General features: G+C 40.3%; 3 protein-coding genes across 3 annotated transcripts; 1 reads left to right on the plus strand and 2 right to left on the minus strand.

The window, feature by feature from the left end:
- Positions 1 to 4198: 4198 nt before the first annotated feature.
- LOC119490890 (complement C1q-like protein 4) lies at positions 4199 to 5656 on the minus strand. Its single transcript, XM_037774424.1, has 4 exons — positions 5498 to 5656; positions 5316 to 5414; positions 5093 to 5233; positions 4199 to 4910 (listed from the first exon to the last, which is right to left on the minus strand). The coding sequence occupies exons 1-4, from the start codon at positions 5502 to 5504 to the stop codon at positions 4477 to 4479; spliced, it is 681 nt and encodes a 226-aa protein (XP_037630352.1). The 5' UTR covers positions 5505 to 5656; the 3' UTR covers positions 4199 to 4476.
- Positions 5657 to 7359: 1703 nt separating this feature from the next.
- LOC119490892 (complement C1q-like protein 2) lies at positions 7360 to 9425 on the minus strand. The gene is made up of 4 exons (XM_037774426.1): positions 8958 to 9425; positions 8483 to 8566; positions 8237 to 8377; positions 7360 to 8119 (listed from the first exon to the last, which is right to left on the minus strand). Exons 1-4 carry the CDS (start codon positions 8962 to 8964, stop codon positions 7689 to 7691), a joined length of 663 nt encoding a protein of 220 aa, XP_037630354.1. The 5' UTR covers positions 8965 to 9425; the 3' UTR covers positions 7360 to 7688.
- A 2035-nt stretch (positions 9426 to 11460) lies between these two features.
- On the plus strand, positions 11461 to 15329 carry LOC119490891 (complement C1q-like protein 4). Its single transcript, XM_037774425.1, has 4 exons — positions 11461 to 12658; positions 12758 to 12853; positions 14220 to 14360; positions 14492 to 15329. The coding sequence occupies exons 1-4, from the start codon at positions 12652 to 12654 to the stop codon at positions 14923 to 14925; spliced, it is 678 nt and encodes a 225-aa protein (XP_037630353.1). The 5' UTR covers positions 11461 to 12651; the 3' UTR covers positions 14926 to 15329.
- Positions 15330 to 16285: the final 956 nt, after the last annotated feature.

Here is a 16285-nt window from a genome sequence, read left to right on the forward strand (position 1 = left end):
ATTGTTATCGTCTGTTATCAGCTATGATACAACTAAAACTGTTATTCATCATACTGGCTGTTTGTAACCTCGTTTGTTTCTCTCCTTGTTGTTCCTGTAGTCCTATTAGATAACAGGGTGTTTCCTGTGTTGACCGTTACCTTTAAAGCTGTCGTGGCTCCAGGGACAGCCGTGCATTGTCTGTGTTTTTGTGATAGCCACCTACTTGTGTGCGTGGAGTACCAAGTTAACTGACCTGGTTCTTCACATAGTCTTATCTGCTAAATGGAGGCCATGGTGTATCAGGTGTTTTATATCTGCTTTGCGCACATCTCTTCAAAAACAGACCTCCAGTCCTTGAGAGGATTCACACAACAGCATGGGATAAAAATGACATGCTCTGTGCCCTGACCGCAGATGTGATTTCAAACCAGAGCTTTGAATTGCTGCATAATGGGGAAAATAAAAGCGTGGTTGTCTTTCTGAGATTGTTTGATATGGAGGTGAACAGGAGTTTATTTTCCTGTGATGAAGCCAGTCATCAGCAAGTGTCTTGATAAGGAGTCGGGAACTTACCCAACTACTTAAAGAGCTTTAATTTCTTTCTGACCTTATTAAAACTCAAAACGTATCGAAGTATAACCCTTCCCTTTGCCACAAACTGGGCTATTACATTAAGATGAAGCTGACAACATACAGAAATGACCATAAAGCATTGTGGTTATACCAAATGAGGAAATATTGTTCTATATGTCATATGAGTTGTGCATAAGGAAATATGCATTCCTTGTGTTCACCAAAAAGTCATTCACAGATAAAGAAATTAATGTAGAGTATGTTATCCTACATAGTGATATTACTTACGTTTGTTTCTAGCTCCCTGATCTTCTGAACAAATTGTAATAAAACTCCAGTTTACAGAAATCCAAATAGACATAACGCTATTTGGGAGGGCAGTGCTATTAATAACAGGTAGAGAGCAGATGAAAATCTATTGTATTCAAATATTTAATCACATGATTGTCCATAGTTAATTATGATTAATCACATATTTTTTATCTGCTCAAAATGTACCTTAAAGGGAGATTTGTCAGGTTTTTAATACTCTTATCAACATGGGAGTGGGCAAATATGCCTGCTTTATGCAAATATATGTATATATTTATTATTGGAAATCAATTAACAACACAAAACAATGACAAATATTGTCCAGAAACCATCACAGGTACTGCATTTAGCCCAAAACTGTATGTGATTATCATAAAGTGGGCATGTCTGTAAAGGGGAGACTCGTGGGTACCCATAGAACCCATTTTCATTCACATATCTGGAGGTCAGAGGTCAAGGGACGCCTTTGAAAATGGCCGTGACAGTTTTTCCTCGCCAATATTTAGCGCAAGTTTGGAGCATTATTTAGCCTCCTTCGTGACAAGCTAGTACGACATGGTTGGTACCAATGGATTCCTTAGGCCCGTCGAATTTTTAAGAGGTTAATTAAAAATCACAAGTTGTGTAAAAGAAAATAGTGGCGTTAAAACGAATTTGCGTCAACACGTTATTATCGCTTTAACTTTGACAGCCCTAATTCAATCATGTTTTATATCTATGGTCCTGGCAGAAAATTGGGGTTAAAGCCTCTGTACACCCACATAGGTGTTTTCAGTTATTCTGGTTGAAGGTGAGCCGGAGCTTTGATGGGAATTTATTAGGTCACAAATCCTCATCTACCAATAAGATTGATAAAGGTGTGATTTGTCCCGTCCTAACAGGTGCAACAAAGCTAACAAGAGACTGAGGAAGATGTCACTCAATTACAGTCTATACACACGCCTACACAGTCCTGCAAAAGCTCTAAAAATCGACCACCAAACAGCAGACAGACACAGTTGGTGATTAGCTGGTGAACACAGCAGAGTCATGTGTTTCCTTCAGGAGTTGGTGGAGACCAAAAACAGAGTTAGAAGGGAGTGACTATTGCCGGCCATATTATCTCACCAGTGTTCTTGCTGTTGCTGTTAACATTTCTCCTGATGCAAAGGAAAATGTAAATGAAGGCTACTGCAGGAAGGCCCCACTGTTTTTGTTTTTCTTGTGTAGCATAAAGGGACTACAATTACATTTCATTGTGTAACCTTGTGTTGTACAATGACTATAGATGAACCTTGAATATTGGACTTGAGCCCAGATACACCAACCAAACATCAAAACCAGCGGCGACGAAGGCCACCAGTTGCGACGCCTCACGTCTCCTTTGTCTTAGCCAAAAGGTTGCACTGGAACACACCGCAAAGACGACAGCCGACAGCCAACTAACACGTATGTTCAGCGCCTGTGTGAGATGAAATAACTCTCCACACCAGCAGGTCATGGTAGTCTGTATTCGTCATTAAAAAAGGGAAACCGGAAGACCGAGGACAGCGGATATACAAGCCGTTGTTATGATACGAACATGAAACAAAGCTGCGTTTGTCGACCATTTTCACACCACTCTCACTCACCACTTCATTCCAGATGGCTATGAATGATCGGATGAGATGAAGATGAAAAATAAGAAGAGCCTTATGTGTTTTTCCTTTTAACTTTACTTGTTAGCTTGCTTTCCTCACATCCGTTTCTCTTCTCATGCACTGATTCGTTTAAGTTGACCGTCTCTCACCGACGGGCGCCGCCGCCGATTCAACATGTTGAATCCGCTGAAAGCCTCCGACATGGGCAGACTAGGCCGACAGATGCTCACCGACGGCCCCAAACTGTCTGACGGCCGACCGTCGGCTTGGCGTGTCAGGGCCTTTACATTCACCAGAGGGCCAGAAACACGACTACAACTAAATGAGAATTTTGCTCACCCACTACTACAGCTTGTTTCTAGTTGATGATGAACAATTTGCAAATGTAATTAAAACTTTTCCCAAGAAAACAGTTAAAAAAACACTTATTAAATGCATTTCCTTTCCATTAAACTCAACCTATTTAGAATTGCGCTCTTACTGTACAACACGTTTTTACTCCACATGCTTAAGGTCTTTGCACACCAAGTCCGTCATTTTCGTATGCGTTGTTTTTTTTATCCGTCATCAAATAAAAACATTATGCACAGAAATGTTGCACACTGAGTCTGATGTGTTTTATTATTCTATTCATTGTGAAAATTCACAAACAAAACTGAATTTATTACGTGGGTGCAATGGATAGCAGTAGTCCAAAACGGGGCTAATGAATGAATGACATTAGCGAGAATCATCCCCGATTCCAAACTGTTCTGCAATCACCTGCCATAATCTATCTTTAAATTGCACATCTCTGTGGACGGTGGCTCTACAAAGCTCTTTTGCCTTTTGACGGATGTGAAAAACGCAGAAAATCAAACCTGTTACGACAACTTTAATGACGGACGAAAGTTTCGGAGTCGGTGTGCGAACGTGATTGGCATGAGGTCGTATTTATTTTTAAACATGTGACAATTTCAAAATGAAAAATACGGACTAGGTGTGCAAAGGCCTTTACATTGCCCACAATGCCACCGACAGTTCGGATTTTAGCTCTCTTCTTTCTAACTCCACACCCCCACGTTATTTTAATTTCAAGCTGGTAGTCTACAGCCCCAACCGTGAAGTGAAGCACAGCTGTGTACCCACACAAAGAAAAATAAGGAACTGGATTGGATAGAAAATTAGACAATGATGACAAAAGAAAGAGCGTAGTGATATTTAAGGTTATCATCACTTGAAGCAATTAATCAAATACCACGCAGTTACGGCTTTATACAACTTTTTTCACATGTAATTATTTTTTGGATAAACAAATGCTGTTGCTGTATTATTCAACATTTTATCTCCAAAAGAACCTAAATGTAATTTTGGTTAATTAAAATTTTAAATATATCAGCTATACCTCATTCACTTACTCAAGTGTCCCATAAGTTCTGTATGTTGTCTACAGTGTTTTTATTGTGGTGAACATGTTGCATACAAGGCCTTAAAATTACTATCTAACTTAATGTTAACACACATATCTAATATGCATTGTATTGTAATGTACACTTTATTACGGATTCTACTTCACCTGGCTGGTGACATGGCTTTCATTTTCATTTCACCTCATTACATTCTGTAAGCAAAGTTCACACACGGAGAACCCAAAAACTGTGAATAAATTGCTTTATTTAAATGTGTTTATATATGTCTTCAGATGAAACAAAATCAACTATAATGCCAACTGCTTTGTTTAAAATACAAATTTATTTTTCTTTTACAGGTGCATAGGGGTTTAGTGAATTTCTCCAAATCATTACAAGACATCATTTCAACAAGAAAAAGATAAGCTATTGCAGAACATAGATACTCAGATTGCATAGGTTGAATCCAGATGTGACAGATTTAAAAACTGGCTTCCCTTAAAAAGAGCAGATTGCACCACAGAAAGATTTCTTCTAGCAGACTCTAATCTTGTAGTTGGGCAAGAGGTGGTACAAAAAAACATACACTACAGCTTTATCATTTATGGAGTAGGATAGAGCAGAAAGGCACTGAAAGTGTTATAGTGGTTTTTGTCATCACAGAGGAAACATCCAGCAGACAGCCTGACAGCCACCTCTTCCCCAGTATTCAGTTGGAGGGCCACAACTATCGTGGCACTGTCCTCTTGGTCTTGCTTATTTCTTTCACTGGAACCGACCAATACCTTGCCGTTCACCTGCAGACTGGCGCAGGCGGCCAAGGTGTTACCAGGAGAACCAGCGTCACTGTAGATGGTGAGGGCGATGCTGTAGACACCAGAGTGCGGAGCAGTGAAGATATTGGTCGACGCATTGTAGCCATCACCCAGGTTGATGAAGACATAATCGTAGGGGACGAGCCTGTTGTCTGGGAAGGGGCCAAAGCAGGTCATTCTGTCGGCATTGTTCATAGATGAAGAGAAGGCAACGCGGCTGGCTGGAGATGCAAAGGGGAGCCAACAGGTTGGAAGTTAAAAACAGTAGATCATTATCGTCTCATTAACATTAAGAAAAGTCCAACGTGTGTGTGTGTGTGTGTGTGTGTGTGTTTGTGTGCGAGTGTTTTGTTCTTTAAGATGCTTCTATAATCTGCACTCTTTCCTGCTTCGTGTAACTCACCTTCGATGTTGTTGAGACGTTGCGCTGTTTGCATTGTCTCCATCTCCAACGTATTCAGGCTCGTCTCAAAGTACGTCGTCAGCCTGTTCACCTCTTGCACCATCACACAGCAGCCACAAGCACCCTGATCCGTGATACACTCTAAACACAAACGCGCCAATAAATACACTTGCAGATAAGAATATAATGCAGACACACTGATTATGCACCCAGAATTCCTCACCTCTGCCTTCTTTGGGCGGTGGACTCGATGTTGAATGGCCGAAATGATTCCCATCATAACGAGCAAGGGCTGCATGCAGCAGGCACATCAGTACAATAGCTGGGGGGAAAAGAGCAAAGGCATGTGATTAGTTGCCTGTTCCTGTATTGTTGTATATCTGAACCATTCTGTAAATGTCTCACCTCTCATGTTGACGGCTTCCAAAGGATGGACTGATGGACTGATCACTAGAGGAAGTGTCCTGGATATATATTTTTTCTCAGAGCCCCTCCCTGGTTACCTCTAAAGTTTATTCCTCCTCTTCTATCATCGCTCCTCCTTGTTTTTGTTTATTTTAATCGTCCGCCCTGTTTTCTTTTATAACTGTATAACTGGGGATGTTTTATCGCCATCACCAGGTGCTCTCACTTTCTAAAATCTCACACCCTCCAGGGCTTTGTGTGCTTGGTCACAGGCCAGGTATCACCTATCGTCTGGAACAAGGTGTCAGTCTCATCAGCAGACAGTTTGAAGAGCTGCATGAAAGTTTAAATGCTTCATATGCTGTGCTGATCATTTTTTCTTATCATTTAGAAAGCAGTGCTGTCAATCGATTGAAATATTTAATCACGATTAATTTTTCATCAGTTCAAAATGTACCTTAAAGGGAGATTTGTCAAGTATTTAATACTCTTATTAACATGGGAGTTGACAAATATGCTTTCTTACTGCAAATGCATTTATATATTTATCATTGGGAATCATTAACAACATAAAACAATGACAAATATTGTCCAGATACTGCAGATAATGCAGTACGAATGTCCAGATACTGCCTTTAGCATAAAAAATATGCTCAAATCATAACATGGCAAACTGCAGCCCAACAAGCAACAACAGCTGTCAGTGTGTCAGTGTGCTGACTTGACTATGACTTGCCCCAAACTGCATGTGATTATCACAAAGTGGGCATGTCTGTAAAGGGGAGACTCGTGGGTACCCATAGAACCCATTTTCATTCACATATCTTGAGGCCAGAGGTCAAGGGACCCCTTTGAATACGGCCATGCCAGTTTTTTCCTCGCCAAAATGTAGCCTAACTCTAGAGCATTATTTAGCCTCCTTGGCGACAAGCTAGTATGACATGGTTGGTATCAATGGGTTCTTTAGGTTTTGTAGTTTCATATGATGCCAGATTGGATTTTTAAGGTTAATTAAAAATCGCAATTGCGTAAGAAATTAGTGGCGTTAAAACAAATTAACGCGTTATTATCACGTTAACTTTGACAGGCCTAGGAGAAAGCCACAAATTAGCACAGCAGCCATATTGATATGTCATTGCAGGGTAAACACAGGTGTAATAAATAACATTCATTATGACCCTGTTCTACCTGTGCTACTACATCATCCAATGTGACATGCTGGTTGAAGAAGAAGAATTGTTTTATGAAGTAATGAGTGCACTGATCTGCTCATGATTGTCTTTCAGGGATACCGGATCATGTTACTGTGTATAGATAGATATAGATAGATAGATACTTTAGTGATCCAAAATTGGGAAATTATTAAAATAGAAATATAATATAATATATAAAAACAAATAATGAAAAGAGTGATGTTCAAAATGGCTCTATAAAAGGTAGAAATACATAGATGTGTTATAGGTCACATCTCAGTGTCATCTTCACTGCTTTCATTACAGATATGGTGTATAAATAATAAATAAATTATTTATATATTTGATTTATATAATTTGATACATGATATTTTATTTGTTTAATAAATATATATCTTACTATAGTCACACTCAATTCATTATGGCATGTATTTAATCTCTCTGGATGATCCATTTGTATTTATCTTCAGTTTCTATGAGTAAGGGTGATTAAAACTGAAATAAAATGTTCAATCAAATGTTTCATAATATGTTTGAGAATGATCCCAATCCTGAAAAACATCCTAAAAAGTTACAGTTTTATTATTGTTAATCCAGCATCTCTAATTTATACCTTTTGTATCTTCAGATTCTTTTAGTGGAGATTGAAACATGACTCAGAACGCAAACTAGTTTGTTTGGAAGTCTGGTTTATTTCACTGGTAGGTTTCAGGTACACCAATTTTTTTTTTTAATTCTTATATCTATCACAATTTACATCACATCATTTCAGCAAAGGTCAACAGCTGTTACAATGAAAAAGACACCAAAGTAAGATTAAAATTCCCTCAAAAAGATATTATAGATAATTGACTGAATGGGATCTCAGGAAGAATAGTGAACCATAGTGATTGTCGGGATGGGCGATAGTACAAAAGATCAGATAGAGATTACAAATCAAGACAGTCACCACGGAAATATTTCATCTAACAGACTCAGAGTTACACAGCCCACAACAGCTACATTCTTCTATATTCGACATCACTGTACAACAGGAAGCCAGTGAAAGTGTTAAAGTTGTTGTGGTCATCGCAGATGGCGCAACCTTCGGGCAGGTTGACCTTCACCTCGTCCCCGGTCTTCAGTTTCACAGACACAACAACAGTGGCACTGTCTTCATCGTCCTGGCCCTTGCGTTCGATGACGCTAGCCACCATTTGGCCGTTTACCAGCAGATTGCCGCAGGCCATCAAGGAGGTTATAGATGAGGAGTAGACGGTGACGGCGAGGCTGTAGACCCCACAGCGGGGAACGGTGAAGATACCGGTGTCTGTATTGTAGCCATCACCCAGGTTAAGGAAGACATTATTGTATTTGATGACGGGGAAGGGGCCAAAGCAGCTCATCATTTCAGTATGGTTTAAACCGACAGAGAAGGCACTGCGGTTGGCTGTAAATGCAGAGAAAGAAGAAATAATCAGGCAAAAGGAATAAAAAAAAAGTGGATCAGTTTTGTTCTTTAAGATATTTTGATGATGTTTGTGTGACTTGTGGATGCGTTGCTCACTCATCATATCGTCGAGGGCCATCTTTGGTTTTGCCAGATACTTGGTAATTGCTTCATAGGTTTGGTTAAAGAAACTCTCCATCCTCATCATCTTCTTCTGCATCAGACAGCAGCCACACGACGGCTGATCCTTAAGACACGCTGCAAACACACACACATACATGAATACATTAGGTGGCAGATGAGAGTACATGCAGACACATTGACTATGTATTGACAGAACTTATTTCCATAACAATCTCTCACCGTAGTCTGGGGAGTCATGCTTTCCAGGCCATGTATACAGTTGCTTACTAAAAGCTGCATGCAGCAGACACAGCAACACAATAGCTGGGGGAAAAGAGCAAAAGCACACACCCATAAAACGCTTTGCATTACCATTGCTTTTCTCAGGCGATGAGCCTCTGAACTACTGTTTCTGCCCTTTTTCTTACGTTGAGTTGCAGAAGCTTCAATAAAAGACCATCCATTAAACAAGTGGCACAATGCTTTGCCAATACACCTTTTTTCTTTTTTGTTGTTTAATTCTATTTATTAGAAATGTAAACATACAGGTTATCTTACCACATTATGAAAGATTTTGACACTAATAATCAGGATATTTCTAACCCGCACTACTTCCATTGAAAAGACACTGTGGAGTTCACGTTTCCTGTGAAGCTCCAACCATCTCCGTCCTAAATATTATGCCACCGTAGTTGCAACTCGTATCTAGTCTCACCTCTCATGTCGATGCTGGTAAATGACGACGGCTTCACAAGGATGGCAGATGTGTAGACTGATCATGAGGCAAAAGTCGTTGATATATATTTTTCTGAGAGCCCCTCCCTTGTTACCTTTCATTTTTATTCCTCCCTTTTTGGCATCGCTCCTTCTTGTTTTTGTTTTTTTATTGTCCGCCTTATTTGCCCATATAACTTTATAACTGTAGATGTGTTTCTTCATCACTAGGGGCTCTCGTTTTCTAAAAATCTCACACAAGCAGACACACACCCTCCAGGGCTTTGTTGTTGATGCCAACCAGGTATCACCTATCGCCTGAGATGAGGTGCTCTGCATGTGGAGTTCAGTTTTCTCAGTTTTGCAGGGATGTAATTCAGCCCTAATGAAATGATTGAACGACCTACCTACCTGTCTTCCTACCTATCTACCTGCCTGCAAGCACATTATGATATGTTTACACTCATAATGGTAATTGTGGGGGCATGGCTTTAGAGGGAGACCTGAACGGTCAGTGTTGTTGACTTGCCGACTTTCTCGCTAGATTTAGGGACTTTTGGAGCTTGTGCTGCTACTTTCATTGGAAAAGAGTTGGCAACACTGGACTCAGCTTTTTGGTTGGTTAAAATCTAGTGTACTCTTGCTAGTTTCTCAGTATCGACCCTACTTTTAAATAGCCCATGTAAGGGATGCACCAATCTGACTTTTTCAGTCCAGATACCAATCCGATACCAGTGTTTAATTAATAAGCTGTCTGGAAGTGACTGGGATCATTCTTTTATATGTAAGGCAATATCAGGCTTGACTTAAACATTGCTTTCCTAACTTTGTAAAACAAAATATAACAAATAAATACATGGATATAACTTTACTGAATTCTTACTTATTATTGAAATAATAAATCGTACACCAGCAACTTGGCAAAAAATCTTTAAAATTAACAGGATTTTAATTCAAGTGTTTAAATGCAGCAAGAAATTGTTCAAAACTTAAACAGGAATTTAAATTCCAGTATTTAAGGTGTATAGTATATAAACGTAGAATTGAATTGAATAAATCAGCCCCATTGTCACCGATACCCGATCCAGCTATTTAAGTCAGTATCGGCCCGATATCCGATCCGGTATCGGTGCATCCCTAGCCCACGCTCATGAGTCAGAGTAGCCTAGGAATGCAAGCCACCAGCCTGCGGATGCAAGTGAGGCCCTGTTCAGACCTGGCATTAACATGCGTCTTGGATGATCCGATCACAAGTGGACAGCTCTAAGTACGCCTGTTCACACCTGGTATTAGAGTGCAGCAGACAATGTGACGTAATATCACCTGTTGAAAGTCAGCGTCGGGCTCGAGCTTGCTCGCTCTAAATAGACATGAACGAGTATCGCTCAAAACAGTGAGGCGACACACGTCAGCTAAAAGCACAATATCACTCTATATTTCACCTGCTTGGCAGTAATGTTAGCTGACCAGACGAAGGTCTCTCCATGAATCACTGCTGATCATAGTGTTGGCTTTTCATGCTTCAGCGCAGGCTGAGGCAGCGGGACTCCGCAGCGAGAAACGTTATCGTCTCCACCCGCAGCCTGAGTGAACAGGGGCGACACCGGCACCCAGTCGGTAACGAAACGATAACGTTTCTCTCTGAAGAGCTCCGTCACTTCACAAGACACAGGAAACCTCTGTTGGTTTGGAGGAGCTGCAGCAGTTATTTCTGCACAAACGTCCACTGAACATTCACTAGATATTCTCAGAGCTAAACTAACTCTTCTGCATTGTGGAGTGAGCGCACGTTCACGTCTAGAGGTGGAGCGAGCTGAGCGAGAACGCGCGCTGTCTGAGTGAAGGCAGGCAGGCAGAGGAGCAGTGACTCCGGACACATGCGAGCGCGCATGTGTCCCGACCCGATACATTTTTACGCTTAAAAAGTTACAAACAGTCCCTTTAACTAACCAAAAAGCTGAGTCCAGTATTGCCAACTCTTTTCCAATGAAAGTAGCAGCACAAGCTCCAAAAGTCAATAAATCTAGCGAGAAAGTCGGCAAGTCGACAACACTGACAGTCCGTTCAGGTCTGGTAAACTCAAGTAACTCAACACTATTCACAGGAGGACAATGAAACTCTCATTTTACATGTGGTGTAAAACAACTTGTTTGGTCATGCCCTGATTGAAAAAGGCCGACAGATTAGAACGATATAAACACTGATGGCATGTCTTCTGGGTGCAAAATATCTATCTTGAATTGGGGTTTAAATAATCTGCTGGTATAGAAAACAATTATGCAATGTCAGTGTTCAACGTGTAGTGGACTGCTCAATCTGAGCTCATATCAATGATAACTCTACTGTTATGCCTCTTTTTTTCTATCACATATCTTTATCGATTTTTAACATAATACATCACTTTTTGAAAATGGGTTGGTTACATCTTTGAAGTCTCCCTCGAGAAATCTTCCCCCCCATTCACCCATTTACCCACGCATGAACTGAGTCCTCGGTGTAGATAACAACAAAAATGATAATTTACAAAATGATAATAATAATAACGAAAATAATTGAAATTACTTGAGTGATTACTATTGATCTGTCCCCCGTGCCTCTTGATTGTTAGTGTTGTGTATAAATCCTACTGGAGTCAGTGGACTTTAGATAGTGAAGAATTGTTAACCTGAATGTTAACTAGTTGAGGTACTCGTTTTGTTTGTATTTCATTGTGCATAGAGCAGTGGCATAATTTGTCAGATTGTTAGGATTGTTCAGGGCTAGGGTGTGTGCCTTCGTTGTCTCCTTTTCGGCCACCCTAAACCCTCGTTTTCATTTAGTATTAATTCAAACCATTGTATGTTTTATTTTGCTTTAATTTCATCCACCCATCAATAAACAAGTGATTGCCTGATAACATCGGCTCAATGTTACTCCCTTTACCCCTACACCAGCTGCGGGTTGTAACATAAAATACATATATACAAATCTCCACTTGCAGAAATGCATACATACTTGCCTGTTTGATTCCAAAACGTAAGGTATAAATCCCATATTTTATGAAAGATATGACTTGTTTGTTTGATCGTGTGTGAGGTGTCTAGCAATAAGACGCTTCACTTGTATTAGGCAAAGGTTAATCAACTTGCGTTCATGAGTTCTCAGGGCCAACGCTTCTGGAATAAGACTAAGGATACAAATCTCTGGGCTTATAGGGATTTTTTTTTTGCGGATGATGTTGGAAATTGTGTTGATTATTCCTTTCCAAAAGTCTTGTATGTGATTACACTTAGGATTCCTGCTATGCCGTTTTTAAACAAGTTTATCTGAACAAAACTTATTATATTGTCAGTGCTGCCAACTCACAGGTCACAATATAGCGTCGCAAACACAGAAGAAATACAATATCTTTGTGTGTTGATGGGAACACTGAACCGAGTGACCAACTTTCCTCAGGATAGATGATACCTGATCTACATCTACAACAGGAAGCCCTGGAGGGTGTGTGTGTCTGTGAAGCCCCCACTCAAACAGAAATAAGATAAGGTATAGAGGTGTATACGTATTCAGGTATGAAGGCCCAAAAGGTGGACTATAGGTTTAAAGGGGAGGAGCTATAGAATAGAATTGATGGGAAACATATATAGGTGTGACTCCTGCATCAGTCCATCACACCTTCTGCCTTCCTGAAGCCAATATCTGTTGCCAGCATCAACATGCGAGGTGAGACTAGATATAATAAGAAAAAACTTGTAAAATGTTCTCAATGTCATGACTGTTTCTGGGTTTCATGGTACTTCCTTTTTGCTCTTCTTCTCCCAGCTATTGTATTGCTGTGTCTGTTGGAAGTAGCCTTCGGCCAGGATGCTCAGTACGACTGGGGCGGACCTGCAGATGTCGACCCCAACGTGGCTAATGGTGAGCGTTTTTTCACAAAATAAATGAAGCCATGGGACATAGTCAATAGCTGTGTTTCCATTCACATTAGAAAAGCTGAATGGAAATGGCAAAAAATTACGCTCGCTTGAGGGTGATGCGCTTGATGGTAGGTTTATAGGTTTTAGAAACGCATTTGCCGAATAAATTCTGACATAGTGAACATTTAAATCACATGACTGATCAGCTGATCGGTGTTTTCCTGGATATTCCCATAATGTGCGAATGCTTGTCTTTGTCTCTGGACAACATGAAACATGGCCAATAGAGTGCTGCAGGAATGAAAACCCAGAAATGAGTTAGCATTTTAGCACTTCCGGTTCCTTTGTTAGGTAGTCAATGGGATTTAGTTAGATGCCTGAAATAAGGTCTGTTGTTAACACAAGCTTGAGAGATTTTAACGTTTTGTTCTACAATATAAAATACGTCAGTAAATACACCATTCGTGAATTTTGAAGCCTTGCTAACAAGTGGCTAAATGAGATTACTAAACGTCATCACGCCGACTCGTCCGCCTCTACAACCTCGTTGTGTATACTCGCGCTCATGCGACCATGGTGTAGTTAATTTATAGCCTAATGGATAGTGTAAGTATCATAAACCTAGGGCGATGCTAACTTCCTGGTTGGCCTACAGAAATACGTCATCCCAGCACTCTATACCAGCTGACATGAAAGATCAATTCAAACTTGCCCAATTGAAACAAAATCCTGAAGACCCTTATATTATATTGATTCCTTGGAAAACGATACGATATTTGCTGATACCACGAAGTCTGCCACGATATGAGTTCTTTTCGATTCAATTTAGGGGCCTGCGATCAATATGAGGTGATAGCATATGCCTATTTAACATAATCAGTTACATTTATATCAACTCACAAAAAACAACTAAAAAATGATTTGACAATTTTGTTACTGGGCTTTGTAGGAAGGAGGTGCAAATTCTGACGGATGTGCCATGGGAATTTAAAAATAAAGGCGTATCTTAAAGATATGTATCGATGTTCTCACTTTGCATCGATGATATTGGATCGTTGTCGATCACTGAATCGATATATCGATCTAGATCTACACCCCTAGTAAATGGGTTAGATGGCCAAGCTGACTTGTTTTGTTTCCGGTTCGCAACCTCTTCTAGCAACTACTAGCTTTGCGTAGCCCATAGCACCAACTTCTGAGTTTATTCGCTCCAAACCAGTTAATGGAAACATGCCTAATTCGCATTTTCTTTTTTTGCGGCATTTAAAAAGTTTGCTTAAAATTTGCTTGACAATTGAATGGAAACACGGCTAATGTGTCTGCACGCACTCTCATCTGCAACCTATACTGTGTTTCTGTGTCCTCAGCGTGTCTTACTGACCAGGGGTCGTGCGGCTGCTGTCTGATGCAGCAGCAGATGCACAGGATGACGACGTTCTTTAACACGAGCCTCAAGGCGCTTGAGAAGGAACTGATGGAAACACAGTCCGTCCTCAACAATGTCAGAGGTGAGGCATGAGTTATACAAATCAGACAGTGAAGGTCATCAAACTAAAGAATAAAATTGTTCTCCACACGTTCTGTCACCCAATTAGGGTTTTTTCCAAATGTAACTTCATGTTTTTCTCTGCATCTCCAGCCAGCCGTAGTGCCTTCTCTGTCGCTCTAAACAATGCCGATAGAATTACCTGCTTTGGCCCCTTCCACGATGACAGGCTCATCGCCTACAAAAATGTCTTCATCAACCTGGGTAATAACTACAATGCGGACACCGGTATCTTCACTGCCCCGCGCTCTGGTGTCTACAGCCTCGCCCTCACCGTCTACAGCGACGCTGGCTCTCCTGGTAACAGCTTGGCCGCCTGCGCCAATCTGCAGGTGAACGGCCAAGTGATGGCAGGACCCAGAGATAAAAATATGCAAGACCAAGAGGACAGTGCCACTATTGTTGTGGCCGTCCAACTGATGGCTGGGGACAGAGTGTCTGTCAACCTGCCCATTGGATGTTTCCTCTGCGATGACAGCAACCACTATAACACTTTCACTGGTTTCCTGCTGTATGCTACTGACTAAGTTAGAGAAATGTAGCTGCTCTGGGATTTGTACCAACTGAGTCTGATATATGAAATATTTCTGTGGTTGTGCTCTGTAGCCCTTAATGTATCTGCTCTTTTGTACTGTCGTCCATCCCAACACAATGCTCTTATCTTACGTCTTATTTCATCATGTTCCACTATCCTAACTCATTATTATCTTCTTGACAGAAGCAAGTACATTTTCTAATGTTTGAAGCCTTTTCAAAACATAAGAAATAACATTTCAAAATGTTACTATTGTCCATGTTCTGACCTTCTTCACAACTGATTAATGTCATACAGCCTGTGTATCTTTGTTCTTGTAACTGCAAATATGTCACTTACTGATTTTATGTGACATAAATCGTGATTGAAATATGTGATATACCTGTAAAATCGCAAAAAAATAAATCAGGATTCAAAACAAAATAGTAGCGTTATGAAGTATTTTGTTTTAATCTTAATAATTAAAAAAGTCAAAAGATTTAGCACTGCACCCCTAATACATTGTTGGACTCTTGGTGGACAGATATCAACTTTTTTATTCCACACATTTGTCTTCTTTGTCAAAACCTGGCTCCCAACATTACCCACGATGCAACTCAACAGTTCATTCAGAGATTCGGGGGTGTTATGCCATGGTTGCCAACTTTGGTTACCTGGCTGGAGTGAGATTTTGATGACTTGGCTAAATCGCACGGGTGCTGCGCCACGCCGCACCGCACAATATAACACAAATCATGACAATCACACTGTACATTGTCCGATACAGTACACGCAGTGCATATGTTCTAGAAGAAAGTTCTTCTAAAGTTTAAAAAAATATCAACAATAGCTTTTTATTGTAGATTACGGTCATTCTTAAAGTGATTTAAAAGTCAGTGGTGAGTTATTTTTTGTTCTTTGTGAACCACATGGCTAAGTTGTGTTGTGGTCTCATCGTATTTTAAGTCGTATACTTATTGTTGTTTTGTTTATCTGTTCAAAATGTACCTTAACGGGAGATTTGTCAAGTATTTAATATACTTACCAACATGAGAGTGGGCAAATATGCTTGTTTAATGCAAATGTATGTGTATATTTATTATTGGAAACCAATTAACAACACAAAACAATGACAGATATTGTCCAGAAACCCTCACAGGTAGCTACTGGAGGTACAAGAAAGATATTTTGCACCCAGAAGCCATGCCATCAGTGTTTATATCGTTCTAATCTGTCCACCTTTTTCAATCAGGGCATGACAAAATAAGTTGTTTTGCACCACATGTAAAATGAGAGTTTCATTGTCCTCCTGTGAATAGTGTTGAGTTACTTGAGTTTACTAGCACAAAGCAAGGCTACTGCTTATGAGTGTT

This window comes from Sebastes umbrosus, chromosome 7, assembly GCF_015220745.1.
Source record: "Sebastes umbrosus isolate fSebUmb1 chromosome 7, fSebUmb1.pri, whole genome shotgun sequence".
NCBI lineage: Eukaryota > Metazoa > Chordata > Actinopteri > Perciformes > Sebastidae > Sebastes > Sebastes umbrosus.

What these genes read in the sequence shown, in the direction of transcription:
- LOC119490890 (XM_037774424.1), bottom strand. An exon ending in ACCGCCCAAAGAAGGCAGAG is followed by an intron (nt 5,234 to 5,315) that starts GTGAGGAATTCT and finishes GTTTGTGTTTAG; the next exon opens with AGTGTATCACGGATCAGGGT. An exon ending in ACGTCTCAACAACATCGAAG is followed by an intron (nt 4,911 to 5,092) that starts GTGAGTTACACG and finishes TTGCATCTCCAG; the next exon opens with CCAGCCGCGTTGCCTTCTCT.
- LOC119490892 (XM_037774426.1), bottom strand. An exon ending in GCATGACTCCCCAGACTACG is followed by an intron (nt 8,378 to 8,482) that starts GTGAGAGATTGT and finishes GTGTGTTTGCAG; the next exon opens with CGTGTCTTAAGGATCAGCCG. An exon ending in GGCCCTCGACGATATGATGA is followed by an intron (nt 8,120 to 8,236) that starts GTGAGCAACGCA and finishes CTGCATTTACAG; the next exon opens with CCAACCGCAGTGCCTTCTCT.
- LOC119490891 (XM_037774425.1), top strand. An exon ending in CGACCCCAACGTGGCTAATG is followed by an intron (nt 12,854 to 14,219) that starts GTGAGCGTTTTT and finishes CTGTGTCCTCAG; the next exon opens with CGTGTCTTACTGACCAGGGG. An exon ending in CGTCCTCAACAATGTCAGAG is followed by an intron (nt 14,361 to 14,491) that starts GTGAGGCATGAG and finishes CTGCATCTCCAG; the next exon opens with CCAGCCGTAGTGCCTTCTCT.